This window comes from Heptranchias perlo, chromosome 3, assembly GCF_035084215.1.
Source record: "Heptranchias perlo isolate sHepPer1 chromosome 3, sHepPer1.hap1, whole genome shotgun sequence".
NCBI lineage: Eukaryota > Metazoa > Chordata > Chondrichthyes > Hexanchiformes > Hexanchidae > Heptranchias > Heptranchias perlo.
The window spans coordinates 21660255-21686200 of record NC_090327.1 but is presented as its reverse complement, the minus strand read 5'-3'; the positions used below and the strand labels follow the sequence as shown (position 1 = coordinate 21686200).

At 40.8% G+C, this 25946-nt stretch overlaps 1 protein-coding gene across 6 annotated transcripts in view; it reads left to right on the top strand.

Moving 5' to 3' along the window:
- LOC137311168 (protein tyrosine phosphatase type IVA 3-like) overlaps positions 1–25740 on the top strand; it is a 159705-nt gene extending 133965 nt beyond the window's left edge. For all 6 annotated transcript variants that reach the window (XM_067978526.1, XM_067978535.1, XM_067978523.1 and 3 more), the window contains 4 exons: positions 6726–6818; positions 15184–15314; positions 16645–16719; positions 17629–25740. In XM_067978526.1, the coding sequence (XP_067834627.1) occupies positions 6726–6818; positions 15184–15314; positions 16645–16719; positions 17629–17746 (417 nt within the window). In that variant the 3' untranslated portion in view covers positions 17747–25740. The remainder of the gene's footprint in view (positions 1–6725; positions 6819–15183; positions 15315–16644; positions 16720–17628) is intronic.
- The last annotated feature ends 206 nt before the right edge of the window (positions 25741–25946 follow it).

Genomic DNA, 25946 nt, shown 5'->3' with positions numbered 1-25946 from the left:
TTTAGTCACATGGATAGACTGGAGAAGCTGGGGTTGTTCTCCTGGGAACGGAGACAGTTGCGAGAAGATTTGATAGAGGTATTCAAAATCATGAAGTTGTCTAGACAGAGTAGATAGAGAAACTGTTCCCATTGGCGGATGGATCAAGAACTAGATTTAAGGGGATTGGCAAAAGAACCAAAGGTGACGATCTCCGGATGATTACCTGAGCCACGAGCAAATTGGCACAGGGTAAATCAGATCGGAGAGATGAATGCGTGGCTCAAAGATTGGTGTGGGAGAAGTGGGTTTCGATTCATGGGGCACTGGCACCAGTACTGGGGAAAGAGGGAGCTGTTCCGTTGGGACGGGCTTCACCTGAACCATGCTGGGACCAGTGTTCTGGCAAACCGAATAACTAGGACGGTAGAGAAGGCTTTAAACTAAATAGAGGTGGGGAGGGCTCAGGTGGGGCGAAGATTAGATTGATAAAGAGAAAAGACAAGGAAGTAGTACAGGAAAGTGATGGGGGTAATGATAAACAGAGTGTGTCAGGAAGGGACGGAGCGTACAAACATAGGAGTGCACTAGCAAATAGGGCCGGGGTAGGAACGAATGGTAAAAAGACATAATTAAAGGTTCTTTATCTGAATGCACACAGCATTCGTAATAAGATAGATGAATTGACGGCACAAATAGAAACAAATGGGTATGATCTCGTGGCCATTAGAGATGTGGTTGCAAGGTGACCAAGGTTGGAAGCTAAATATTCAGGGTTATTTAACATTTCGGAAGGATAGGAAAAAAGGTGACGGTGGTGGGGTAGCTCTGTTAATAAAGGATGAAATTGGTATAATAGTGAGAAATGATCTTGGCTCAGAAGATCAAGATGTCGAATCAATTTGGGTGGAGGTAAGAAATAGCAAGGGAAAGAAATCACTGGTAGGAGTAGTATATAGGCCCCCTAACAGTAGTTACACTGCAGGGCAAAATATTAATCAGGAAGTAAGGGGGGCTTGTAAAAAAAAAGGTAATGCAATAATCATGGGCGATTTTAACTTTCACATAGATTGTACAAATCAAATTGGCAAAATAACCCTGAGGAGGCATTCACAGAGTGTATTAGGGACTGTTTCTCAGACCAATATGTCGGGGAACCAACCAGGGAACAGGCCATTTTGGATCTGGTAATGGGTAACGAGACAGGATTAATTAATGATCTCAAAGTAAAGGATCCCTTGGGAAGCAGTGATCATAACATGATAGAATTTCACATCCAGTTTGAGAGCGAGGATCTTGGGTCTGAAACTACTGTATTTAACTTAAATAAGGGCAATTATAAAGGAATGAGGGCAGAATTGGCTAAAGTGGACTGGGTAAACAGATTAGATGGTATGACGGTGGATAAGCAGTGGCAAACAATTAAAAAGATATTTTATGACTCGCAACAAAAATATATCCCTGTGAAGAGGAAAGTCTCCACAAAAAGGGTGAACCAACCATGGCTAACTAAGGAAGTCAAGGATGGTATCAGGTTCAAAGAGAAAGCATACAGCATGGCAAAGATTACTGGTAAGCCCGAAGATTGGGAAAACTTTAAAAACCAGCAAAGGATGACTCAAAGAATAATAAAGAGGGAGAAAATAAATTATGAGAGTAAACTAGCAAGAAATATGAAAACTGACAGTAAAAGCTTCTACCAGTATATAAAAAGGAAGAGGGTAGCTAAAGAAAACATTGGTTCCTTAGAGGATGAGACTGGGGAAATAATAATTGAAAACAAGGAAATGGCAGGAATTGAACAGATATTTTGTATCTGTCTTCACAGTAGAAGACACTAATAATAAATACCAATATTAGTAGAAAATCAAGGAGCAAAGGAGAAGTTGGAACTAAAAACAATCACTATCACTAGAGACAAAGTACTTGGTAAACTAATTGGTCTAAAGGCTGACCAGTCCCCTGGATCTGATGGCTTGCATCCGAGGGTCTTAAAGGAAGTGGATGCATAGGTTGTAATCTTCCAGAATTCACTAGATTCTGGAAAGGTCCCAGCGGATTGGAAAACCGCAAACGTAACACCCCTATTCAAGAAGGGAGTGAGACAGAAAGCAGGTAACTATAGACCAGTTAGCCTAACATCTGTCATTGAGAAAATGCTAGAATCCATTATTAAGGAAATAGTAGCTGGACATTTGGAGACTCATAATACAAGGAGAGTCAACATGGTTTTATGAAGGGGAAATCGTGTCTGACAAATTTATTAGAGTTCTTTGAGGGTGGATAAAGGGGAACCAATGAATGCAGTATATTTGGATTTCCAAAAGGCATTTGATAAGGTGCCACATAAAAGATTACTGCACAAGATAAGAGCTCATGGTGTTGCGGGTAATATACTGGCATGGATAGAGGATTGGCTAACTAAATAAAAACAAAGAGTCAGGATAAAAGGGTCATTTTCAAAATGGCAATCTGTAACTAATGAGGTGCTGCAGGGATCAGTGCTGGGGCCTCAACTATTTACAATATATATCAATGACTTGGATGAAGGAACAGAGTGTGTTGTGGCCAAATTGGCTGATGATATAAAGATAGGTGGAAAAGCAAGTTGCGATGAGGACACAAAGTGTTTGCAAAGGGATAATGACAGGTTAAGCAAATGGGCAAAAATTTGGCAGATGGAATATAATGTGGGAAAATGTGAAGTCATCCACTTTGGGAGGAAAAATAAAAAAGCAAAATATTATTTGAATGGAGAAATACTACAAAATGCTACAGTACAGAGGGATCTGGGTGTCCTCGTACATTAAACACAAAAAGTCAACATACTGGTGCAGCAGGTAATCCGGAAGGCAAACAGAATATTGGCCTTTATTTCTAGGGGGATGGAGTATAAAAGCAGGGAAGTTATGCTACAACTTTTCAGGGTGCTGGTGAGACCACACCTGGAGTACTGCGTACAGTTCTGGTGCCCTTATTTAAGGAAGGACATACTTACATTGGAGGCAGTTCGGAGAAGGTTCACTAGGTTGATTCCGGGTATGGAAGGCTTGTCTTATGAGGAAAGATTGAACAGGTTGGGTCTATGCTCATTGGAGTTTAGAAGAATGAGAGGAGATTTTATTGAAACATACAAGATTCTGAGGGGACTCGATAGGGTGGATGCTGAGAGGATGTTACCCCTCATGGGGGAATCTAAAACTAGGGGGCATAGCCTCAGAATGAGGGGTTGCCCGTTTAAGACGGAAATGTGGAGGAATTTCTTCTCCCAGAGGGTCGTGAATCTTTGGAATTCTTTACCCCAAAAAGCTGTGGAGGCTGAGTCATTGAATACATTCAAGGCTGAGTTAGACAAATTTTAAGATCGGCAAGGGAGACAAAGTATATAGGGGAAAAGGGCAGGAAAGTGGATTTGAGGTAAAAATCAGATCAGCCATGATGATGTGTCCGAGCAGGCTCGAGGGGCCGAATGGCCTACTCCTGTTCCTATCTCTTATGGACATGAGGAAAAACTTTTTTACACAGCGAGTGGTTAGGATCTGGAATGCACTGCCCAAGGTGGAGGCAGGTTCAATCATAGCCTTCAAAAGGGAACTGCATAAGTACTTGAAAGGAAAAAAATTGCAGGGCTACTGGGATAGGGCAGGGGTGGGACTAGCTGGATTGCTCTTGCAAAAATCCAGCAAGGACTTGATGGGCCGAATGGCCACCTTCTGTGCTGTTACCTTTCTATAATTCTATAACAGTGTAGAAACAGGCAATGTAGTGGATGTGGTATACATGGACTATTAGAAGGCCTTCGATAAGGTGCCATATAAGAGACTCGTGACAAAGGTCAGAGTATATAGAGTCAGGGGCCAGGTTGCAGAATGGATTGAAAGGTGGTTACAAAACAGAAAACAGAGGGTAGGAGTTAAGGGAAGTTTCTCAGACCGGCAGAAAGTGGGCATTCGTGTCCTGCAGGGATCTGTGCTGGGACCACTGTGGTTCTCCATATATTTAAATCATTTGGATTCAGGAATTTGCAGATGACACTAAATTGGGGGTAAAGCTAATGTGGAAGTCTGCACTAAAATACAGGAAGACATAACAGGCTTGCAGAGTGGATGGATAAATTGCAAATGAAATTCAATACAGCAAAGTGAGAGTTGATTCATTTTGGTTGGAGTAAGGAGGTCACTTATTTCTTGGAAGGTAAGAAACTAAATGGGGCAGAGGAGCAAAGAGATCTGGGAATACAGTTACATAAATTGCTAAAATGTGTCCGCCTTAGCTGAGTGGTAGCGCTCTCACCTCTGAGTCAGAAGATCATGGGTTCAAGCCCCACTCCAGAGACTTGGGGGGTGATTTTAAATCCCGGGGACGGGTGGGAGTTGAAAATTGTTGTATTTTGGGTCGCGACCGCAACCCGGATTTATTTCCAGTTTTAACGTCAGCACGAAAAAGTACAGGCTTCCCACTGGGAATGCAAAGTCCAAAAATTTTGCGCTTGCGACCCAAAAAAACCAACTATTTTCATTTCTCACCTGCCCCCAACCCACCCATTCTTTGGATTTAAAATCACCCCCATGAACACATAATGCAGGATGGCACTTCATTGCAGTACTGATGGAGTGCTGCACTTTCAGAGGTGTCAGAATCTGCAGTGTCTTTTCTCCTTTTTTATTCTCTCTTTCCTCATTCTCCACCTCTCTCTGTTCTCTTTTTGCTTGTTTCCTGTTTGTGTGAGTGTGTGTCCACAGAACCCTTTTATAATAATTGCTTCCTTGGTACTTTATTCTGTATTTCTATTACTCTGTGTGAAATATCTATTGACCTTTGAAATAACACTGACTGAATTTACCAACAATTTCCTAGTTTTTTTTAAATGATGTCTCTGAGTTCTTGAATCCTTTATCAATTCTCAATAGTGTGGCTTTTGCAGTAATGCAGGAACCTTAGAATAATGCCTGCTGGTCATGTGTATTACAACGACACAGCCTCTTAACTAATCATCCATCCTCTCGCAGTGTGAGTGACCAGATTTCGAACTTAACTAATTTTAACTTAGTATACATTTCAGAGAAGGTCTGAGTGCACATATCTGTGGCATGAAACAGCTTCCGATCCTCGGATTTATAAATAGAGGCATAGAGTACAAAAGCAAGGAAGTTATGCTGAACCTTTATAAATCACTGGTTAGGCCTCAACTGGAGTATTGTGTCCAATTTTGGGCACCAGACTTTAGGAAAGATGTCAAGGTCTTGGAGAGGGTGCACAGGAGATTTACCAGAATGACACCAGGGATGTGGGACTTCAGTTATGTGAAGAGACTAGAGAAGCTGGGATTGATGTCCTTGGAGCAGAGACAGTTAAGGGAGATTTAATAGAGGCGTTCAAAATTATGACTGGTTATGATAAGAGTAAATAATGACAAGAGGGTCGGTAATCAGAGGACACAGATTTAAGATAATATGCAAAAGAACCAGAGGAGAGATGAGGAGAATTTCTTTTATGCAATGAGTTGTCATGATCTGGGATGTAGTAAAACATCCTAAGGCATTTCACAGGAGCGTAATCAGGCAAAAAACACTTGACATCAAGCTAAAGAAGGAGACATTAGGACGTGTCCAAAAGCTTGATCAAAAAGGTAGCTTTTAAGGAGTGTCTTAAAGGAGGAGAAAGAGGTAGAAAGGCAGAGAGCGTTAGGGGAGAAATTCCTGAGTTTTTTAATGCGTTCATGGGATGTGGGCGTTGCTGGCAAGACCAGCATTTATTGCCCATCCCTAATTGCCCTTGGAGCCTAACCAGCTGAACGCACTGCTGCCAATAGTGGAGCGATTAAAATCGGGGATGCGCAAGAGGCCAGAATTGGATGAACACAGAGATCTCGAGGTTTGTAGGGCTGGAGGAGGTAACAGAGATAGGGAAGGGCGAGGCCATGGAGAGAATTGAATACTAAAGATGAGAATTTTGAAATTGAGGTGTTTGGGGATTGGGAGCCAACGAGCACAGGGGTGATGGGCGAATGGACTTGGTGCGAGTTAGAATACGGGCAGCAGAATTTTGGATGAGTGGAAGTTTATGGAGGGTGGAAGATGGGAGGCCTGTTAGTGCAGCATTGGAATAGTCGCATCTGGAGGTAACAAAAGCATTGATGAAGGTTTCAGCAGTTGATAGACTGAGGTGGGGGGCGGAGACGGGCAATGTTACGGAGGATGAAGTAGGCGGGCTTAGTGATGTTGAGGATATGGGGTCAGAAGCTCACTCGGTCAGATAAATTAAGTTATTTCAGTAGATTCAAGATCGTTGCAAATCATGCACTAGCTGATCAATCTGCCTAATTGGCACTAGTGGTAAGCTTCTAATACTGGAATTGAATTATCCATGCTTTTTCAATTAAAAAAAATATAAAGCATTTTGGTTTTCAACTTCTAACACTGCACCAACGAGGGCACTTTGAGAATGGACTAAGTGAAAAACCCACAGTCAGATTTTGCTGTATCCTGTTACCTAGATAAAAATTAACTCCATCTGCACCTTTTGCAGAATTCTAATTTTCTTCCTTCTAAGTAAAGAAACTGAGAATTAAAAGCAGCAAAGATCTGAATTTGAATTTAGTTTGATGCAGGCTAAAACTGTATTTAAAAATAGTCCATGTCAAAAGGAGGAAAAAAAGCCAGTGTGTCTGTGACTCCTTCCATTGTCTCCCAGAATTTCTTTTCTAGTACTGGTTCTTAATATTAAGTTGCTTTTCTCCCCATTAGGAGCTGCAAAAGTATGGTGTGACCACTCTTGTGAGAGTATGTGATGCCACATATGACAAGACTCCACTGGAGAATGAAGGTATTGCAGTAATGGTAAGTACGATGCTTCACTTTAAACTTCCATTTGGTCAAAGCAATCATATGAACGCTTGCAGGTAAAAATGGAAAAATTCAAAGATTTCAACAGAGCAAAAACAATGAAAACTTGATGCTGTTAATGAATTGTGAATAAAAAAGCATTTTTGCTCCACTGGAAACTTACTGTCTTGAGAATTAGTCGTGACCCAATGTTCTATGGTTTAGCATGTTGTAATCAACACGCTGTGGCACTGGATCACCTCACACCAAACTAGAACTAAGCCAAACTTCATAAATGTAAACACCAAGGTCCTTTTTAAAAAGTAGCCACGCAGGAAACGTATTGGATTTATGCACCTGTAATACCCTCTAATATTTGCTCAATTAATATAAACAGTCGAAACATTACCAAACTTCCTTCCTTTTCTGGGCTCCTATAAAGGTACATTGGGATTCAATCTAATTGGCAGTCAGCTGTACTCTTGCCACCTCTGTTCAAAAACCTCCCAAGAACCATTCTCTTTTATGCCATGGCGCCCCTTCACCCCACCCCCATCTCGATGTCTTCCTGTATGTGGTGGTTTTTTCTCACATTTATGAACGTAACTTCCTATTATCAGACACTTAGGTTTCTTCAGAAGAATAGGTAAGTTATAAATCATGCAAACTGCATGTTTACCACAGACATTGCCTGAATCATTTAACACACACACACATTGAGTAAGTTAGAATCATAGAAAGGTTACAGCACGGAAGGAGGCCGTTCGGCCCATCGAGTCCGCGCCGGCAAGAGCAATCCAGCTAGTCCCACTTCTCCACCCTTTCCCCACAGCCCTGCACATTTTTTCCTTTCAAGTACTTATCCAGTTCCCTTTTGAAGGCCATGATTGAATCTGCCTGCACCATCCCCTCGGGACAGTGTATTCCAGATCCTAACCACTCGCTGTGTAAAAAGGTTTTTCCTCATGTCACCTTTGGTTCTTTTGCCAATCACCTTAAATCTATGTCCTCTGATCCTTGACCCTTCCGCCAATGGGAACAGTTTCTCTATCTATTCTGTCTAGACCCTTCGTGATTTTGAATACCTCTATCAAATCTCCTCGCAACCTTCCCTGTTCCAAGGAGAACAATCCCAGCTTCTCCAGTCTATCCATGTAACTAAAGTCCCTCAACCCTGCAGTGTTTTATAAAGGTTTGTCATGACTTCCATACTTTTGTACTCTGTGCCTCTATTTATAAAGCCTAGGATCCCATGCGTTTTTTTAACCACTTTCTCAACATGCCCTGCCACCTTCAACGATTTGTGCACATATACCCCCAGATCTCTCTCTGATATAACATTTGGCAAAATGTTCAACTTCCAAAAACAAAAACAACATGGGAACTTTTGATAACTGCTACAGACACTAAGGTTTTCAAAAGGTTGTCACTTCAATCTCAACTGTGCTGCCAGGTGCTCCTACAGAAAGCATTAGTTGCCAGGGGTCACTCTTGCTGAATCATAGAACAACAACCTGCTCTAGAGGCACATCAGTAGAGTTCTAGAAGATACTGGCCCAAATTTTCCTGGGGATTTATACCATTCCATATTATCCTATGTGCAGCTCTGGCAGTACACTAACCGAAAACAGTTAGAAGGTAATTACCAAAGCTCCACTCATTAAAATCACTAACTATGTCAATTTTCCTGTACTTAAGCCAGTTTTCACGCCACTGCCACTTTGACATTAAAATAAGTTAAAGGCATTATTTATTGCTCCAAGATTGAATTTCAACTCCCAGTAGTTAAAATGTACTGTTAGCAAAGATTAAGCAACTAGGATCTTTGACTATCCACTTGCACATGAGATTTTTAATTTTAATATTGCCACTCCATACGTCTAGATCCCATGCAATTTGAGATTTGGGATCTTCAGTCTCATTCAAACAGAGGACTTTTCAGTGAGTTTAAAAATTCAAGGTTAGCATGCATAGCTCATTCCCACGTAATCCACAAAAATAAGTCAATAATTATTTTTTTCCATCATTATTGATAATTTATAATGTAGAGACTTGAAATGGCCTGAATTCATAAATTACAGCAGTGAAACCGACAAAAATCTCGTAAAGGCAATCTACAACTCAATGAAACCTCCTTGTGGCTCCAGATGGTGAATTTGCCGTCACTTCAGCTTTTAGATTGGCGCTGAATGCCTCATTCACCGTTATGCCTGCTGTGGCGTATCCTGATTAGAAAACAAGTAACATTTGGAGCAAGTTAGCAACAGCAAGATCGGCATGCCAGACGGTGATATTTACGGTGTACGTCGTCAATCTCACTGTTGCAGGAAATTCTGGGCCGATGTGTTGCTCATACTTGTAATGAAAAAGGAGAAGAAGGATCTAGGAAATCGAACTTTTTTTAGTACAAAAGTGCAAAAATGTCTCCCTCTTATACTCCCAACCCTCTCCCCTCCTCACACCCCCCATTTCCCCCCCCCCCCCCCCCCCCACACAAGCTGTATAGGTGTGATTTAATGAATCCACAAAACAATTGCAGCTCAGTGACAGAGCTCACTCCTTAGACCTTTTAAGAATCTGTAACTAATGTTCTTTTATGCCGGATACAAACTGAGATAAAACAGAGCTGCTGCAATCTGCACTTAGACAATATTATAGAGTCATAGAGTTATACAGCACGGATAGAGGCCCTTCGGCCCATCGTGTCCGCGCCGGCCATCAGCCCTGTCTACTCTAATCCCATATTCCAGCATTTGGTCCGTAGCCTTATGAGAACAGGTCAATCCTATAGTTAGCTACATTAACTCAGCAGTGGTAGGAGAACAACCGGAGTATCTGTTGTCCTCTTCTTTCTCTCCCCTGCTATTTCCACTGGAGCAAACAAACACAGAAATATGGAAAATAGGAGCAAGAGTAAGCCATTCCGCCCTTTGGGCCTGCTCCACCATCCAAAATGATCATGGCTGATCGTCTAACTCAGTACCCTGTTCCTGCTTTTCCCCATATCCCTTGATCCCTTTAGCGTTAAGAAATAGATCTATCTCCTTCTTGAATACATCTAATGACTAGGCCTCCACTGGGCCAAACAAGGCTCAATGGAGAGATTTAATAGAGGTTTCTAAAATTATGACAAGATGAGTAGGGAAAGACTCTCTTCTCTGGTTGGGAGAAAATTTTCAGAGTGAAATGGGGATGAGAATTTTTTTGCAGAAAGAACATGGAAGCCTTTGCCACAGGGAGTAGTTGAGGCAGAGATCATTACATCTTTTAAGTGAAATAATAGCCTTTTGGGTGAGGTAACTGAAGGCAATTGGTGCTGTGCAATAGTTCCCTAGGAAGAAATGGACATTTTCAGAGGGGTGAGGAGTGAAAAATTATTAAAATTGGCATTGAACCTGGGTGTAAAATTTCTATGGTATCGTGAGTTTGTTTTTTGTCTTAATATATCAGTCAGCTGATGGTGACTAACCAAAAGATTCTAAGATGCAGCAAGTTCAGTTATAGCAAATCTTAATATTGCAACTTTTTGACCTGTGAAATGGACTGCATTTTGTCAAATTGTGGTTTGAAAATGAATTTCCTTCCTGCAGTTGAACAGGAATTGACTTTTTTTTAAAAAGTGCAATGAGATTCGGTCTGTGCTGTCAGTTGAGCTTTTGTTTCTGAAAAAAATTGGATGCACTGGATTTTACAATTTTGGGCTGTTATCCCTCAAATGCTATGCCAAGATCTACTCCTGTAAGCAAGTCCTTGCTCCACGTGAACAGAAGTGTGACCTTTAAACACACAATATGCGGTAGTTTTGCCTAAGTTAAAACAGAACACCATTGATACTGTAATATGCTCTGTTCAAACAACATAAGTCCCCTCGTCATACTAGTCTTTGGATAAGAGAAAGATAAATGCTGTCACACCGTCTGACTTAGGCCATCTATGAATCAGGTTTATATTAAATGTAAAAATTAAATTGTGGCAAAAGATCAACAGAGCAAATGCTACCAGATTACAACATAAAACTTTACAACTCGTCAGTAATAAGATGTGACTTCACTATAAGAGGCCATTTGACCCATCGTATCTGTGCCAGCTTTTTGCTAATGCAATCCAAACTAAACCCATTGTCATAGTCCAGCTCTCTTTCCCCGTAGCCCAGTATTTTATTCTGCTTCAAATGTTTATTTACTTTTCCTTCAAAATGTATTGCTATCTGCTTCAATTGCTTCCTGTAGCAAAGGATTCCATATTCTTAACAATTAAGAGAAATTTCTGCTTTTCTCCCTGCTGACTCAGTAACAATAGCCGCTTACCAATGACTCCACAACCAAAGGGTATAGTTTTCCCAATTTATCATTTAAGATTTCCAGTTATCAAACAAAAGAGACATTGGCACCTGGCACAATTTACACAATATAGCCTGCCCTGATAGCCTAACCATTAGGAATAATGGTATGTGTCTGGAGCATCCAGACCTGTAACATGCTGTGACTGGGTGACTGTTTGCAGGAATCAGCCTTAATAAAGACAGACTGTCCCCATGTGGCATTTCCAGCCATAGAGAAACAAAAGTGCCGCCACCTCTTGAAATCAACTGGGAACCTATTTTCAAATGGTATACTCTTGACCTTACTTAAAAAAAAAATAATTCCTATGGCATCAAACAGGACAGATTTCAGATTTGTCATACTGGTTCCTAATGATCTGTGAACTATTTCCCACTATTCACTGTGAACGAAATGGTAAAAGATTAGGATTCAGATGTTACGATGAACAAGTGGGAAAAGAACAACAGTAAAAAAAAAATTATAATGTGACAGATGTAAAATGAAATAACAGGCTGTGGTGAAAGATTTGTTTTCATCAGAACATGCACAATTCCTGTTTCTTTCCCTTTCCTCTCTACACAACTCCCTAAAAATGTACAAGGACCAGTTATGGAATTGATTGAAGACAGTGATTGTCTTTTCAGGTTGACGCTTGGGACAGTAATTGGGTTCTGAGATTGCTTCAGATGGATTACTATGAAAATCATCTTTCATTAGATATTTAATACTGGTTTCATCTTGCTGTACGTCATTCTTGTAAGCAGCAGCTGTGTATTGCGGAGTCCAGCACGTGAGTGCAAAAGACAAGGCTGAAGCGTTTGCAACCATCTTCAGCCAGAAGTGCCGAGTGGATAATCCATCTCAGCCTCCTCCCGATATCCCCACCATCACGGAAGCCAGTCTTCGGCCAATTCGATTCACTCCACGTGATATCAAGAAATGGCTGAGTGCACTGGATACAGCAAAGGCTATGGGCCCTGACAACATCCCAGCTGTCGTGCTGAAGACATGTGCTCCAGAACTAGCTGCGCCTCTAGCCAAGCTGTTCCAGTACAGCTGCAACACTGGCATCCACCCGACAATGTGGAAAATTGCCCAGGTATGTCCTGTCCACAAAAAGCAGGACAAATCCAATCCGGCCAATTACCGCCCCATCAGTCTACTCTCAATCATCAGCAAAGTGATGGAAGGTGTCGTCGACAGTGCTATCAAGCGGCACTTACTCACCAATAACCTGCTCACCGATGCTCAGTATGGGTTCCGCCAGGACCACTCGGCTCCAGACCTCATTACAGCCTTGGTCCAAACATGGACAAAAGAGCTGAATTCCAGAGGTGAGGTGAGAGTGACTGCCCTTGACATCAAGGCAGCATTTGACCGAGTGTGGCACCAAGGAGCCCTAGTAAAATTGAAGTCAATGGGAATCAGGGGGAAAACCCTCCAGTGGCTGGAGTCATACCTAGCACAAAGGAAGATGGTAGTGGTTGTTGGAGGCCAATCATCTCAGCCCCAGGGCATTGCTGCAGGAGTTCCTCAGGGCAGTGTCCTTGGCCCAACCATCTTCAGCTGCTTCATCAATGACCTTCCCTCCATCATAAGGTCAGAAATGGGGATGTTCGCTGATGACTGCACAGTGTTCAGTTCCATTCGCAAACCCTCAGATAATGAAGCAGTCCGAGCCCGCATGCAGCAAGACCTGGACAACATCCAGGCTTGGGCTGATAAGTGGCAAGTAACATTCGCGCCAGATAAGTGCCAGGCAATGACCATCTCCAACAAGAGAGAGTCTAACCACCTCCCCTTGACATTCAACGGCATTACCATCGCCGAATCCCCCACCATCAACATCCTGGGGGTCACCATTGACCAGAAACTTAACTGGACCAGCCATATAAATACTGTGGCTACGAGAGCAGGTCAGAGGCTGGGTATTCTGCGGCGAGTGATTCACCTCCTGACTCCCCAAAGCCTTTCCACCATCTACAAGGCACAAGTCAGGAGTGTGATGGAATACTCTCCACTTGCCTGGATGAGTGCAGCTCCAACAACACTCAAGAAGCACGACACCATCCAAGATAAAGCAGCCCGCTTGATTGGCACCCCATCCACCACCCTAAACATTCACTCCCTTCACCACCGGCGCACTGTGGCTGCAGTGTGCACCATCCACAGGATGCACTGCAGCAACTCGCCAAGGCTTCTTCGACAGCACCTCCCAAACCCGCGACCTCTACCACCTAGAAGGACAAGGGCAGCAGGCGCATGGGAACAACACCACCTGCACGTTCCCCTCCAAGTCACACACCATCCCGACTTGGAAATATATCGCCGTTCCTTCATTGTCGCTGGGTCAAAATCCTGGAACTCCCTTCCTAACAGCACTGTGGGAGAACCGTCACCACACGGAGTGCAGCGGTTCAAGAAGGCGGCTCACCACCACCTTCTCGAGGGCAATTAGGGATGGGCAATAAATGCCGGCCTTGCCAGCGACGCCCACATCCCGTGAACGAATTTTTAAAAAATTTAAAAAACATAGAAAATAGGAGCAGGTGTAGGCCATTCGGCCCTTCGAGCCTGCTCCGCCATTCAATATGATCATGGCTGATCCTCTATCTCAATACCTTATTCCCACTCTCTCCCCATACCCCTTGATGCCTTTTGTGTCTAGAAATCTATCTAACTCCTTCTTAAATATATTCAGTGACTTGGTCTCCACAGCCTTCTGTGGTAGAGAATTCCACGGGTTCACCACCCTCTGAGTGAACAAATTTCTCCTCATCTCAGTCCTAAATGCCCTACCCCGTATCCTGAGACTATGACCCCCTCATTCTGGACCCTCCAGCCAGGGGAAACATCATCCCTGTGTCCAGTCTATCTAGCCCTGTCAGAATTTTATACGTTTCAATGAGATCCCCTCTCATTCTTCTAAACTCTAGTGAATACAGGCCTAGTTGACCCAATCTCTCCTCATACAAGAGTTTTGCCATCTAACACTAAATATAAAATGTCCACCTTTGTCCCTTAAATACCCTTTTAACTGAACCTTCACTGCACTCCCTCCTATGGCAAGTGTATCCTTAGGTAAGGAGACCAAAACACTATACTCCAGGTGTGGTCTCACCAAGGCCCTGTATAACTGCAGTAAGACATCCTTGCTCCTGTACTCACATCCTCCTGTACTCACATCCTCCTGTACTCACATCCTCCTGCACTCACATCCTCCTGCACTCACATCCTCCTGCAATGAAAGCCAACATACCATTTGCTTTCCTAACTGCTTGCTGCACCTGCATGTTTACTTCCAGTGACTGGCGTACAAGGACATCCAGGTCCCTTTTGTACATCAACATTTCCCAATCTATCACCATTTAAAAATACTCTGCCTTTCTGCTTTTCCTTCCGAAGTGGATAACTTCTCAATTATCCATATTATACTGCATCTACCATGTATTTGCCCCTCACTCAACTTGTCTAAATCGCCTTCTAGCCTCTTTGCATCCTCCTCACAACTCACAATCCCACCTAGTTTTTTATCGTCAGCAAACTTGGAAATATTACATTTGGTTCCCTCATCCAAATCATTGATATATATTGTGAATAGCTGGGACCCAAGCACTGATCCCTGCGGTACCCCACTAATCACTGCCTGCCACCCCGAAAAAGACCCATTTATTCCTACTCTCTGTTAACCAATTTTCATTCCATGCCAGTATATTACCCCCAATCCCATGTGCTTTAATTTTGCACACTAACCTCTTATGTGGAACTTTATCAAAGGCCTTCTGAAAATCCAAATACACCACATCCACTGGTTCTCCCTTATCTATTCTACCAGTTACAGCCTCAAAAAAAACTCCAGTAGGTTTGTCAAACACGATTTCTCTTTCATAAATCCATTTTGACTTTGTCTAATCCCGTTGATATTTTCTAAGTGTCCTGTTATCACATCCTTTATAATAGACTAGCATTTTCCCTATTATGTTCGTGGGCAAATCGATAGCAAAGTCCTCTTTTTATTGCAGCATAAAGCCAAGTACTTATGCTTTTACCTTTTTAAGGATTGGCCATTTGATGACGGTGATCCACCTCCAACCAAAGTTGTGGATGATTGGCTTACTTTGCTTAAACAGAAGTTTTCCGAAGAGCCTGGTTGCTGTGTAGCAGTCCATTGTGTTGCTGGCCTTGGGCGGTAGGTATACAAGAACATTGGCCAATGTCTACCATAACATATGTCTTTATTAAGGAGGAGTTTGCTTTTAATGTAATTATAAGGATTGGTGTTCCCATCAACAGCTCAGTGTTCCAAATAAACTGCCAGTAGCAGAAACAACTTGTATAGCCTCTTCAATGTAACAAAACAGACCACAGATGGGTAAAGAAGAGGAAAATCGGACACTAAGTAGGAATAAGGAAGAAGAGTTGTGACAGTGGGGTTGATGAAATAAGACATTTTAGGAGGATTTTAAAGTTGGGGAGGAATGTAGCAAGTGAAGGAGTTTAAGGAGAGAATTCCCAAATGTAGTGGCAGGATAGCTGCATTGACCCCTATCCTGCTGCCAAAGTAGGTATAATATCAAAATTTGCTGAGTAAAGTAGGGGGGTTGGCTGTAAAAGAATTCAAGAAGGCATAGGTTAGCAAAATGGACAGACAGGTAGCAGGTGTAATTAATGTGGAAAAGCTTTTCCCTCCCACAATATATTGCCTCTCTCAAGAAATGGAAACATGCATTCGGGAAAGATGCCGGAGGGTATGGGTGATGAAGTCAGTGATGGGGGTTGGGTGGGGAAGGTCAACAATTTAGCATCGTCGCTAAGAGAATGAGAAGTTAGGAGAAATTTCTTTCCGCTGAGGTTTGCTGGAGCATGTGGAACATGGAGTGCTTCGCTACAGGGTGCGGTTGTGACTTGCATTGTTTAAAGGAAAAGAGGATGAATATTTAAAGCAGATGAAGGTACAAGGCTTTGGGAAGGGTGTGGAGCAGTGGGATGTATTGGATTTATTTAGCAAGAGCTGGTACAGACACAATGACAATGGGGCAGATTTTGACTTTGTTTGATCATGTAAAATGGGTGATAGCGAATCCGCAGTCCCTTTTAAATCTCCATTTTTATTTCTGTTGAAGTCACCCATTTTACACTGCCGCGCAGAGTCAAAATCTCCCCAATATGCTAAGTAGCCTCCTCCTGTGTTGTAAACGTGTGTGGTTCTAGTGTCCCAAATGTGGTCTCACCAGTGATCTGTACAGGGTTAGAGCAACTTCTTTCAACTTAGCCTAATGTCCTGGAGATTCATTCTAGCATTTTATTAGTTTTGTTCACAACAGCTGTACTTTAACTGCAACTTTATGAATGATCAATAATAGTCCTTAGATCCTTTTCCTTGCATTTATCTATATTAATATTCATCTGCTTAATCAATATGTGAGATTGCATTGTTTCGCACAACAACATATGTTAAAAGAGACGGGGCAATGGTCTGTGCTATGCTATACTTATACTGACTTGTTTTAAACATGCAGGGCTCCTGTATTGGTAGCAGTTGCTCTTATTGAAAGCGGAATGAAGTATGAAGATGCCATTCAGTTCATCAGACAGTAAGTGCCATTTGTTCCTGAAAAACAATTTTGACTTGTTTGATCTGTGAGCGACTCTGTTACTCAGTGATCAAGTATTCAGAAGGGAACTTTACCTGGTTGCTTTTGAAAAATAAACCCTGACTCACTGCATAGCATTCAACGGGCATTGGAGCCCCTGATTTGACTTGTACATGAAAGTTCAGAGATTGGACATGTGCTGGCAGGCACACATTTCCAATGAAGTAAAGGGAGTTTTGTTGCAGGTGAAGCTCCCAGCCTGGAATTTCCCCTTGCACGCACTTAAGCCTGAACACAGAGGAAAGTCTTTTGAATTGCCTGCTGTAGGCTGCAAAACCCCACCCATCCATTCCTCTTTAAAACAGGAAACTATTTTTTGTTCTTCCCTTCCCCCAGTGTGTAACATGATCCTGTTATGATGCAACAAATACGCAGGCTGTGTCCTTTCTCCAGTGCAGAGCTGCCACAATTATTGATGTGTTTAACCTAAAAAAAATACAGCCTTGTAATGCCCATCCCTTGGTCACGAATAGTAAGATGGCTAAGTCCTAATTGAACTAGTAATTGTATTTCCTTCTGTTCCTTTATTAATGCCGTTTTTTTTTATTGAGGCCCTGCCTAATCCCTCATTATCTTTTCCAAGGTTTACTCAGCCTACACGGTAGCATTTTATGTTCTTTCTATGCTGACAACTATTGCAATCTAGCTGGGGTGAAGAAAAGCTGGTTTGAGATGAGCTGCTGGAGGTGGCCTAGGCTGAGTTGAGATTGGAACAACATCAGGGACACCTATGCCCATCTGGTCTCTAAAATGGGTGTATTTGTAATTTAAAGACTTAAAAAGCACTTTATTTTCACCAACTGTTGCATTGCATTTCATTTCACTTTTTTTTTGCCCTTATTGAAATAGGAAACGCAGAGGTGCCATCAACAGCAAGCAACTCTCATACTTGGAAAAGTATCGGCCAAAGATGAAACTTCGATTCAAGGACCCTAATAATCACAAGAACAGTTGCGCCATCGTATGAACTTGAACCCTTTCAGCCAACAATGGTTTACAGTGATTTTTATAAAAATAAAATGCCATTGGGTTTCCTGTCTTCAAATCCAATCGGATGTTTTTTTTTCCTTCTTTAGTAACTTGAATATTTATTTATATTAAAATCACCAACTAGAAGGAAGTACAATTCTTTATGGAGACTTGTTGACTCTGGTTAAACGTTGTAAAAAGGTTTGCCATAAGAGGCTGGCTGACACTTCACCGTCTGCAATTCTATGTATGCTTTTTTTAAAAAAAATCCTCCAGGACGTTTGATCTGTATGGCTTATAATCAAATGGCAAGTTTGTGAGATGACAAAGAATATGGAGCCAGAAAAATAATTGTAAATTGAATGCAAATTGACTTAAATATTGGTCTGTTGGTTGACTGGTACAGATATTCTGGTGAAACATTGTTCTGTGGCCTGGTAAAGTGCTTCCTTAAGCTTGTTGCACCTAATGGAAATGGATAACTTGCATTCATATGGGCCCCGTTTCATACTTGAAGGCCTGGCAGTTTGGTTCCTAGGATTCCACACTTTTCTATCTTTTATAAATACTAGCCCTGTACTAGAACAACTAACCTGTGCATTAATATGTTTCTAGCACTGAGTAGGTGTTGCAACCATTTTTATTGGGGATGGGTTGTTCCACAAACACAATTTGTCCTGTTTCACATTGAATGTCATCACTAATGGTGTGCTAATCCTCAAATTAACAGTTACTTCCAACCACTGATTTGACAGAAAAGGTACTGAAGGCTTACTCTAGCTGGGGAGAGGGGGAAAAAAAAGTTTGATTATTCCAGACACAAGAAAGTTTTATATCACTTTTTTTTAAAATAGGACTCCAGTAAGCAGATGTCTGTTACAGATAGACATGTACTGTAACCACTGAACTGGTTGTGCTCAGTGCAACTGGATATGACTTTTTATAAACAAAGTTGGTTTGCAGGTGAGTCTTGAGCATGAATCCATTATTTTCTTTTGATTACAAGTGGGCAGATGTTAATAAAGGTATTTTTAAACAAATTGTAAGCTTGTTTAGTGTCCCAAGTTCTGCAATTGAACTCAATCTTTCAGATGTCAGATGGCAGCATAGGAAACTTCTGCAGGTGCATTCATACAAGTGTAGTGTCAGTGAGAAGTGGTTTTGCTGCATGAGTTCAGGCTAAATCAACATCAGAGTGCAGTGGAGTGAGAATCCCTGGAGGAAGGAGTTTCACTCCACTGTTTCTACCCTTTACAACCAATTTATACTTCAGGTTTAATGTTGGTGAGAAACCAAAGCCACTTTGCACTGAAACTAAACTTGTCATGTGAATGCCAGGTAAACAAAGCTTTAACTTTTTTCCCCAGTGTTTTGTAGTAACTTTTTTCCCCAGTGTTTTGTAGTAACTTTTTAATAAATGGGGAAGAAACATTTAAACTAGCCTTTCAAATAGGTTAAACTCGATGCATCTGGGAAATAGTGAAATGTCCAGATATTATGCTTGTGAAGACCACCTTTAACTCACAAGCCCTGAGGAATGCCTCATTTAAGAAGTAAAATGGGCATTCAGTGTTCCAATTTTGGGCCCATGTCATCTGATTGATTTTTGATCACCTGGGTTGATTTTTTTGTGTGCCTGGTGAAAGCTATGTGAATGATATACAGGTTTCATTCAGATATTCATCCCCTCCATAATAGTGCTGGAAACTAGCCTGGCTATGAGGTAACTAAGTCCTCTTCGATTGATACCAGTCATAGGGCAGCACAAGTAGCATTTGGTTTATTGCACAATAACCTTAAATTAAAGCTGCACCATCTTTCTGTGAATCCTGCATCAATGGCCATTCACACTGAGGTTAGAGTATTGGCTGCTTGAATATTCCAAAAAATGAAAAGGCATAAGGTTTGATTTTTTTTATAAAACATTCCTGTAGCTGCTTTCTATTTTGTAAAAGTCCTTTCAATTTAAATGAATGAACACAAAAACTGATTATGAAACATTGCAGATTTGCTGACTTTTCTCTCTTTAAAAATTATGATTAACTGCACCCTGAAGATCAACAATGTAATTTTTTAAAAATTCGTTCACGGGATGTGGGCGTCGCTGGCAAGGCCGGCATTTATTGCCCATCCCTAGCGAGATTTTTTTTACAACTGAGTAACATAACCACTACGCTACCGTAGTGGTTATGTTACCCTACAATATTTTGAGTGTGGAAATTGTGTAACTTCAAGTTCAAACTTGTGGGCTTAGAAGAATTTACCACGCAATGGGCTGTCTTTCGGGCACTAAACGGCCTTCTTAGCCTCCAAAATGACGGGCATGCTCATATACTGGTATGGGCCAAAAAAATTGGAAGCCCAATATTGGCCATGCCCAAATTTCTAGGCTGTGTTCTTTAAACACTAATTTTCATAATTTTTTAATCACTATTCCCATTTTAGACACAGTGATATGGCCTCATAACAAGTTGGAGTATAAACTTACAGCTCACAACAATGTTGGAATGCATGTCAATCCTCCACTTCACTGAGTTCCTGAGATAGATAAATAGATATGTATTTATCTCATTTTCTTTCCCTCTCTCTCTCTCTTGCTTTGTTTCTCCTGTGGATACACACCTCGTGTGTGAAAAGGAGGAGGGGAGATTAGAAATGCTCAACATCCAGCCATTTTTTGTTCACATTCTAGGGGCAAAGCAGTGACACTGGGAGATAATCCTACCTGCCCCCTTGGCCACAGTCAGTGCAGAGCCCAGGGAGACTTAGGAGTTGAGAATTTCTTGCCCTCTGAAAGAAAGGCCATGTTGTATTATTATTGATTTTGGCATAATCTCCTCTACAATACTGTTATGGTAATAAACGTATCAAAAATCATGATTAAACAAAGGTACATTATTTTGCATCTTGCACACATACAATTGCAGAGATTGTGCTAAGTAGAATGATGCATATAATTTTTGCTTTGAAACTCAATTCAATGTTTTCAGAAAAAAGCAAGCCACTAATCTATCCTGTGATGCCATTAAGTGATATTGCATTATTGGTTCCATTCATCCCACCTAAATGAAACTTGTATGTGTTTTTGCTAAACTTCCCCTCTCCCTAAACCAATCATATATCACAGCATCCAATTTTATTCATTTAGAAGCAGTTACTATTTTTCACAAACTCTAGAGAGATTTTAATGAAATTTCCATCTGCAAAATTTGTATTTATTAGATGTTTAAATATCCATTTAATGAGCTGCTGGAGCAAGACACACGAGACATTTATCATGTAGTAAACAGCCATGTTTGCCTTTTCTTTAAAATATATGCAGTGTGCCTTAAAAACAGAAGCATTTACGAGCCACCTGCTGAAACATTCAGCAGCCATTCAGCAATACAGCTGTTCTGTTCAATTTTATTCATCATTGATACATATATATTCATAGATGCAGTTTGAAGCAAAACCATGTTTAAACATTGTAGTACAAAGTGACCAAGCATCACTTGAAATCACAGATTGAAATAACAACTTTTTTTTAAAAAATGATCAAAAAGCAACTACAGTGATTTGTGAGAAAGTGTGGAAGGTTTTTTTTGCAAATTTTTGAAAAGTAGTTGTATAGGATTTCACTGTGTGCATTACTGTACCTTCTACTCATATAAATGACTGATGCAACATGACAGTATAGTTCATATTCCCATTATTCAGTCTTTGTCCACCCTCCCCAAAGGATGCTACAGCTTTACACAAACAGGAAATATCTTCCCTTTACTTTTTCCACATAGTGCTGTGATTGGCAAATGTAGCCTTGATCTAAGTTTGCTATTTGGGGTAATGGTGCTAATGGTCCTATCATTTATAGTTTTTTTCTGACATGTTGATTGGGAAAGGGAAGTTTTGATCCATTTTAGGCTAGGTCTATGTTTAAGGCACCGAGCTACCCAATTTTGGGTCCTGTTGCAAGAAAATTTTGATACATTAAAACTGAGGGAAGAATTGCTCCATAATGTACAATTACTTTGGATTTTGTGCGATTTTTTTGATGGGGGATGTAGAAGTAGACAAAAAAATATATTCCAATGAGCTTGCCTCTGAGTCAGTAGGTCGTGAGTTCAAGCCCCACTCAGACTTGAGAACATAATTTCAGCTGACACTTTAGTGCAGTACTGAGGGAGTGCTGCAATGTCAGAGTCGTTGACCGAGGTCCCATCTGCCCCCCTCGGGTGGACGTAAAAAATCCCATGGCACTATTCGAAGAAGAGCAAGAGAGTTCTTCCATTGTCCTGGCCAAGGTTTAACCCTCAACATATACCACTTTTTTTTTAAAAGTAGTTTGTTAATTTATCTCATTGCTATTTATTGGACCTTGCTATGCACAAATTGTCTGCCATGTTGCCCTACATTACAACAGTAACTACGTTTTAAAAGTATTCGTTGGCTGTGAAGTGCTTTGGGACATCGTGAGGTCATGAAAGGCGCTAAATAAATGCAAGTTTGTTCGTTCTTTGTAAAGGGGAAAATGGGCACTGAAGTAGGAAGATAGTACAGCACACACTTTTCTGCAGCCACAAATTTCCTGTCAGATTGCAAGCTGCAAATGGGGCCAGTACAGAAGGCCAAAATCAGGCTTGTGCTTTCTGCTACCAACAACGTGTCCACAATTTTTAAATTATTTTATTTAACAGGCATGTGTGCATGGTGCTTTTTTTTTTGACCGGGAGGGTTGGTTGTACCCAACCATATAGTACTGCTAATCTGCTCACAGGCCACTCATCATCTGCTATAGTAAAGGGAAGACCAAGCCAAATGATTGCAAGCAGAATTCCCACTCTGCTGGTATCCTTGGACTATTAACTCACACTATCACATTTTACTTATGGAGTACCCCATTAATCAGCACTTGTCATGGTGGTAAGTGTTCATAGTCTTCAGAGCTCAAGATCAATTTAAATACTTAGTTTTGTTTTTTTATAAACAAAAAGTGAATGCATTGAAGTGAATTAAATGGTTCCATGGTTGGGGCTTTGGCACCACTGCAAAGTTCTGTCCCTTTTTAATACTGTAGTTTGCTTCAAATAATAGTGGACATTTTGCCTGGTTTCCAAATAGACTGACTCTTTATATTTGATCAAACCTGGAGATTGAGCTTGTTTGGCTATTTAAGCACATGCTGTAACAAACTCCATGTAATTAGTACAACTAATGCAGTGTTTAGCAACTTAAAAGAGGAGAGAAGAATAACACCATTTTCTGGCCAGACTACAACAAGGTAAGAAATGAACAGACATGAATGAGAAAATAAGAGTAATTGATTTGGTTTATTATTGATCAAAGTAAAAACAATGCTGGTTCCTATAATTTTTTTTGCATAAAACCTTCAAGCATTCAGCATACATGTATGTTAGCACCATGCCTAGCATGACTGAAACCTCACTTCCTTTGATAACAGCCGCAATTATTATGAGTTCCGGGAACTCCCTCTTAACCCAGGCTTATTAATTGGATGACTTTAGTTGGTGTGTTACATTGTAGTATAATGCCTTTTGGGACCAGAATGGGAAACAGCTGTGTGAACCAAACTTGTTTCACTTGAATTGCACTTCCTGTTGAAAGATTGTGGAAGAGCATTTAGTTCATAATTCTCCACCCTTCTGGTTAAGGAGGATTTCACAGGGAGAAACAGCTCATAAGGAACATATTGAAAGAAAAATTAGTTAAATACTATATGTAAACTGCTACATGTGCATGCATTTTTTACAATGTGCAACGGTTTAATTATGTACTGCAGGCTCATTGAAGTTATCCAGATTTGCCTCAACATTCTTTTGATTTCTTTTTGTTTAGTTTAAAATATATTTCCTGAAGAAACTGACAGTCCATTCTTTTTAGTCTCACAGTCTTAGTATTTTACATAAACGTAGACAGAATTGAAAGTAGTGCACCCCATCTTTACCAATAGCCCTCAAAAGCCAAGCATTGTGTATGGTGGAGTAGGCTGCGGTACCTAGTGAATGTCTTGTGGCATTGCATCAAAGGCAATATAAACAAATGTGTAACCAGGTCCAAAACTGAATGAAGGTGCCAATTGCTGAGTTAGCTGAACTCAGCCAGGGCAACAGTTGGGGATCTTCCATTGGCTTCAGCACCCATTGTCAAGGGTGGTGGGAAAATAAATCAGCCAGCAAAAGGCCCACATCTGTCTGCTATCCAGTTATTGTCACTGCTGGAGTGTGCATTTGTGAGGATGTCTGTTGAGGACCAGATTGAACTTGGCTCCCCCCCGCCCCCAACAATGATCATAGCCTGTCAACTCGGTCTAGGCACACGCATAAAGGGAATCCAGGAGGCTCTGGAGGGCTGCCCATGGATCCCAATAAGATTCAGAGACTTTAGGAGGAAAGGACTTTACAAAAATAAAACTCTGTTGTATCAAGGAAATCAGCTTACCTTCCTTTATCTATAGACCTTTAATGAATGACCACAGGTTTTTAGTCAGCTGTAAGGTTGCCAAATATATCAGGTTTGGATTTGTTTGGAGTGCTAATTTACTCGGGCAGAATTTAAGATCCAGTAGCCAAATGATAACTCCTTACTTTGTCAACGGAGTTAGCTACTTTAGACAAACAAATTCATGCCAGCCTTCAGTCTTGTGGGTTTTGTCTGCATATGAACTGAACAGCCAAGTTTAGTGACCACCAGAAGTTCCTGAATGTACGTACCTATTTTGTAAATATATTCACAATTCATTTTGGATTGCATCTGAGATGAAACCATTCACTTGTACATAAGCAAATAAGCTCAGATGAATTGGTAGCCATAGTATTGGTGGGCAGTCCTGCCCTGTATTGGAATTTAAGTGGTGTGTTAAATTAGCCCTTATTTTTGTGCCCAAAGTATCGCACAACAAACCTCTACTTTAAGCACTGTGGCCTTCAGTTTATCAAAGTAGCATTTATAACAAATATACATTTTAAATGTGTGCATTAGAATGGTATATATGGTGTGTACATAGACTCCAACTATACGGCATTGTTTTACAGTGTGTCTGCAATAAAGGCCTGCAGGAAAAATACTTAATCTTTCAGTGTATAAAATGATAAATTTGAGCCCAGGTACCAATCTTTCATTGAAAAATATAAGTGCCTGTGTGTTTGTTTTTTCTGAGGGGGGGAGAAAAAAGCTGGGTTTTATGTTCCAAAATGGCTTGCGCCTGATTGAACAAAATTGTGTTCATCCAGTGGGTACTTGAAAGGGCGTGGTGTGTTTCGACATTTCCATTGTTCCAATTAGAGAAGAACAAAAATACTAACCATGACTGCCCTCTGCAATCAATTGCACAGGAACATTTTTGTTTGGATATTTTTGTATAACATTAACTTGTGTTGAAGTTGCGACACCAATTCCACCCCCCACCCACCCCCCAAACATAAAACATACCACATGGGCAAAGAGAAAATGAAATACCCATACAAATAGCTAATAGAAGATGAATAGAATGTTTTTCACTGTCTTATCTGTAAAAATGGTTTGAAATGTATTAATAGAATGTTATTGCATAGTTGTATTCAATAACCCAAGCATCCAATTGTTTTAATATATTCCGGAATGATAGCTGCACATACTCTGCTATTAATTTGTTCCCAAAATCCTACAGGCTACACTGCACAGATAGAACCACTGTAGAGAAAGAAACAGCCTCTGGAAATGGTATTAATTTTTTTTTGAGAAATGAAAGAAAAATATGAAATCTACTGCACCGAAGCACTTGTCCGATTTAAAGATGAATCTGAACTTGTTCAGCTGTCCTTAGACAGAGCTCAGTGTGGCTGCGAATTGAGATCCAGCCCCTTTTAATAGTTTCTTTGTAGACTATAAAGTGTTGTATTAGTAAAACTCTGCTATTTTTAAGGAACACTTTTTGATGTGCAAAAAAATTGAATTGTAATTGCAATTTGATGAATTCACCTCCAGCAAGGTAAATAAAAAAGGGCTCTCATTGTATTGTTTGTTTTTAAATTCTGTAAATTTCCATTATGTACCAAGGGCTTTAATCAATATTAAAGTTTTGGATCTAGTTCACTGTTCTTAGAAATGAAAAAAATTATTTTTTTTTAAGAGCCATTCATTTCATCATGGGTTCTTAGGGCCTAGAGAAGAAATGTACTTGTAAGATAATGAAAGGGTTTGATAGGGTAGATGTAGAGAAA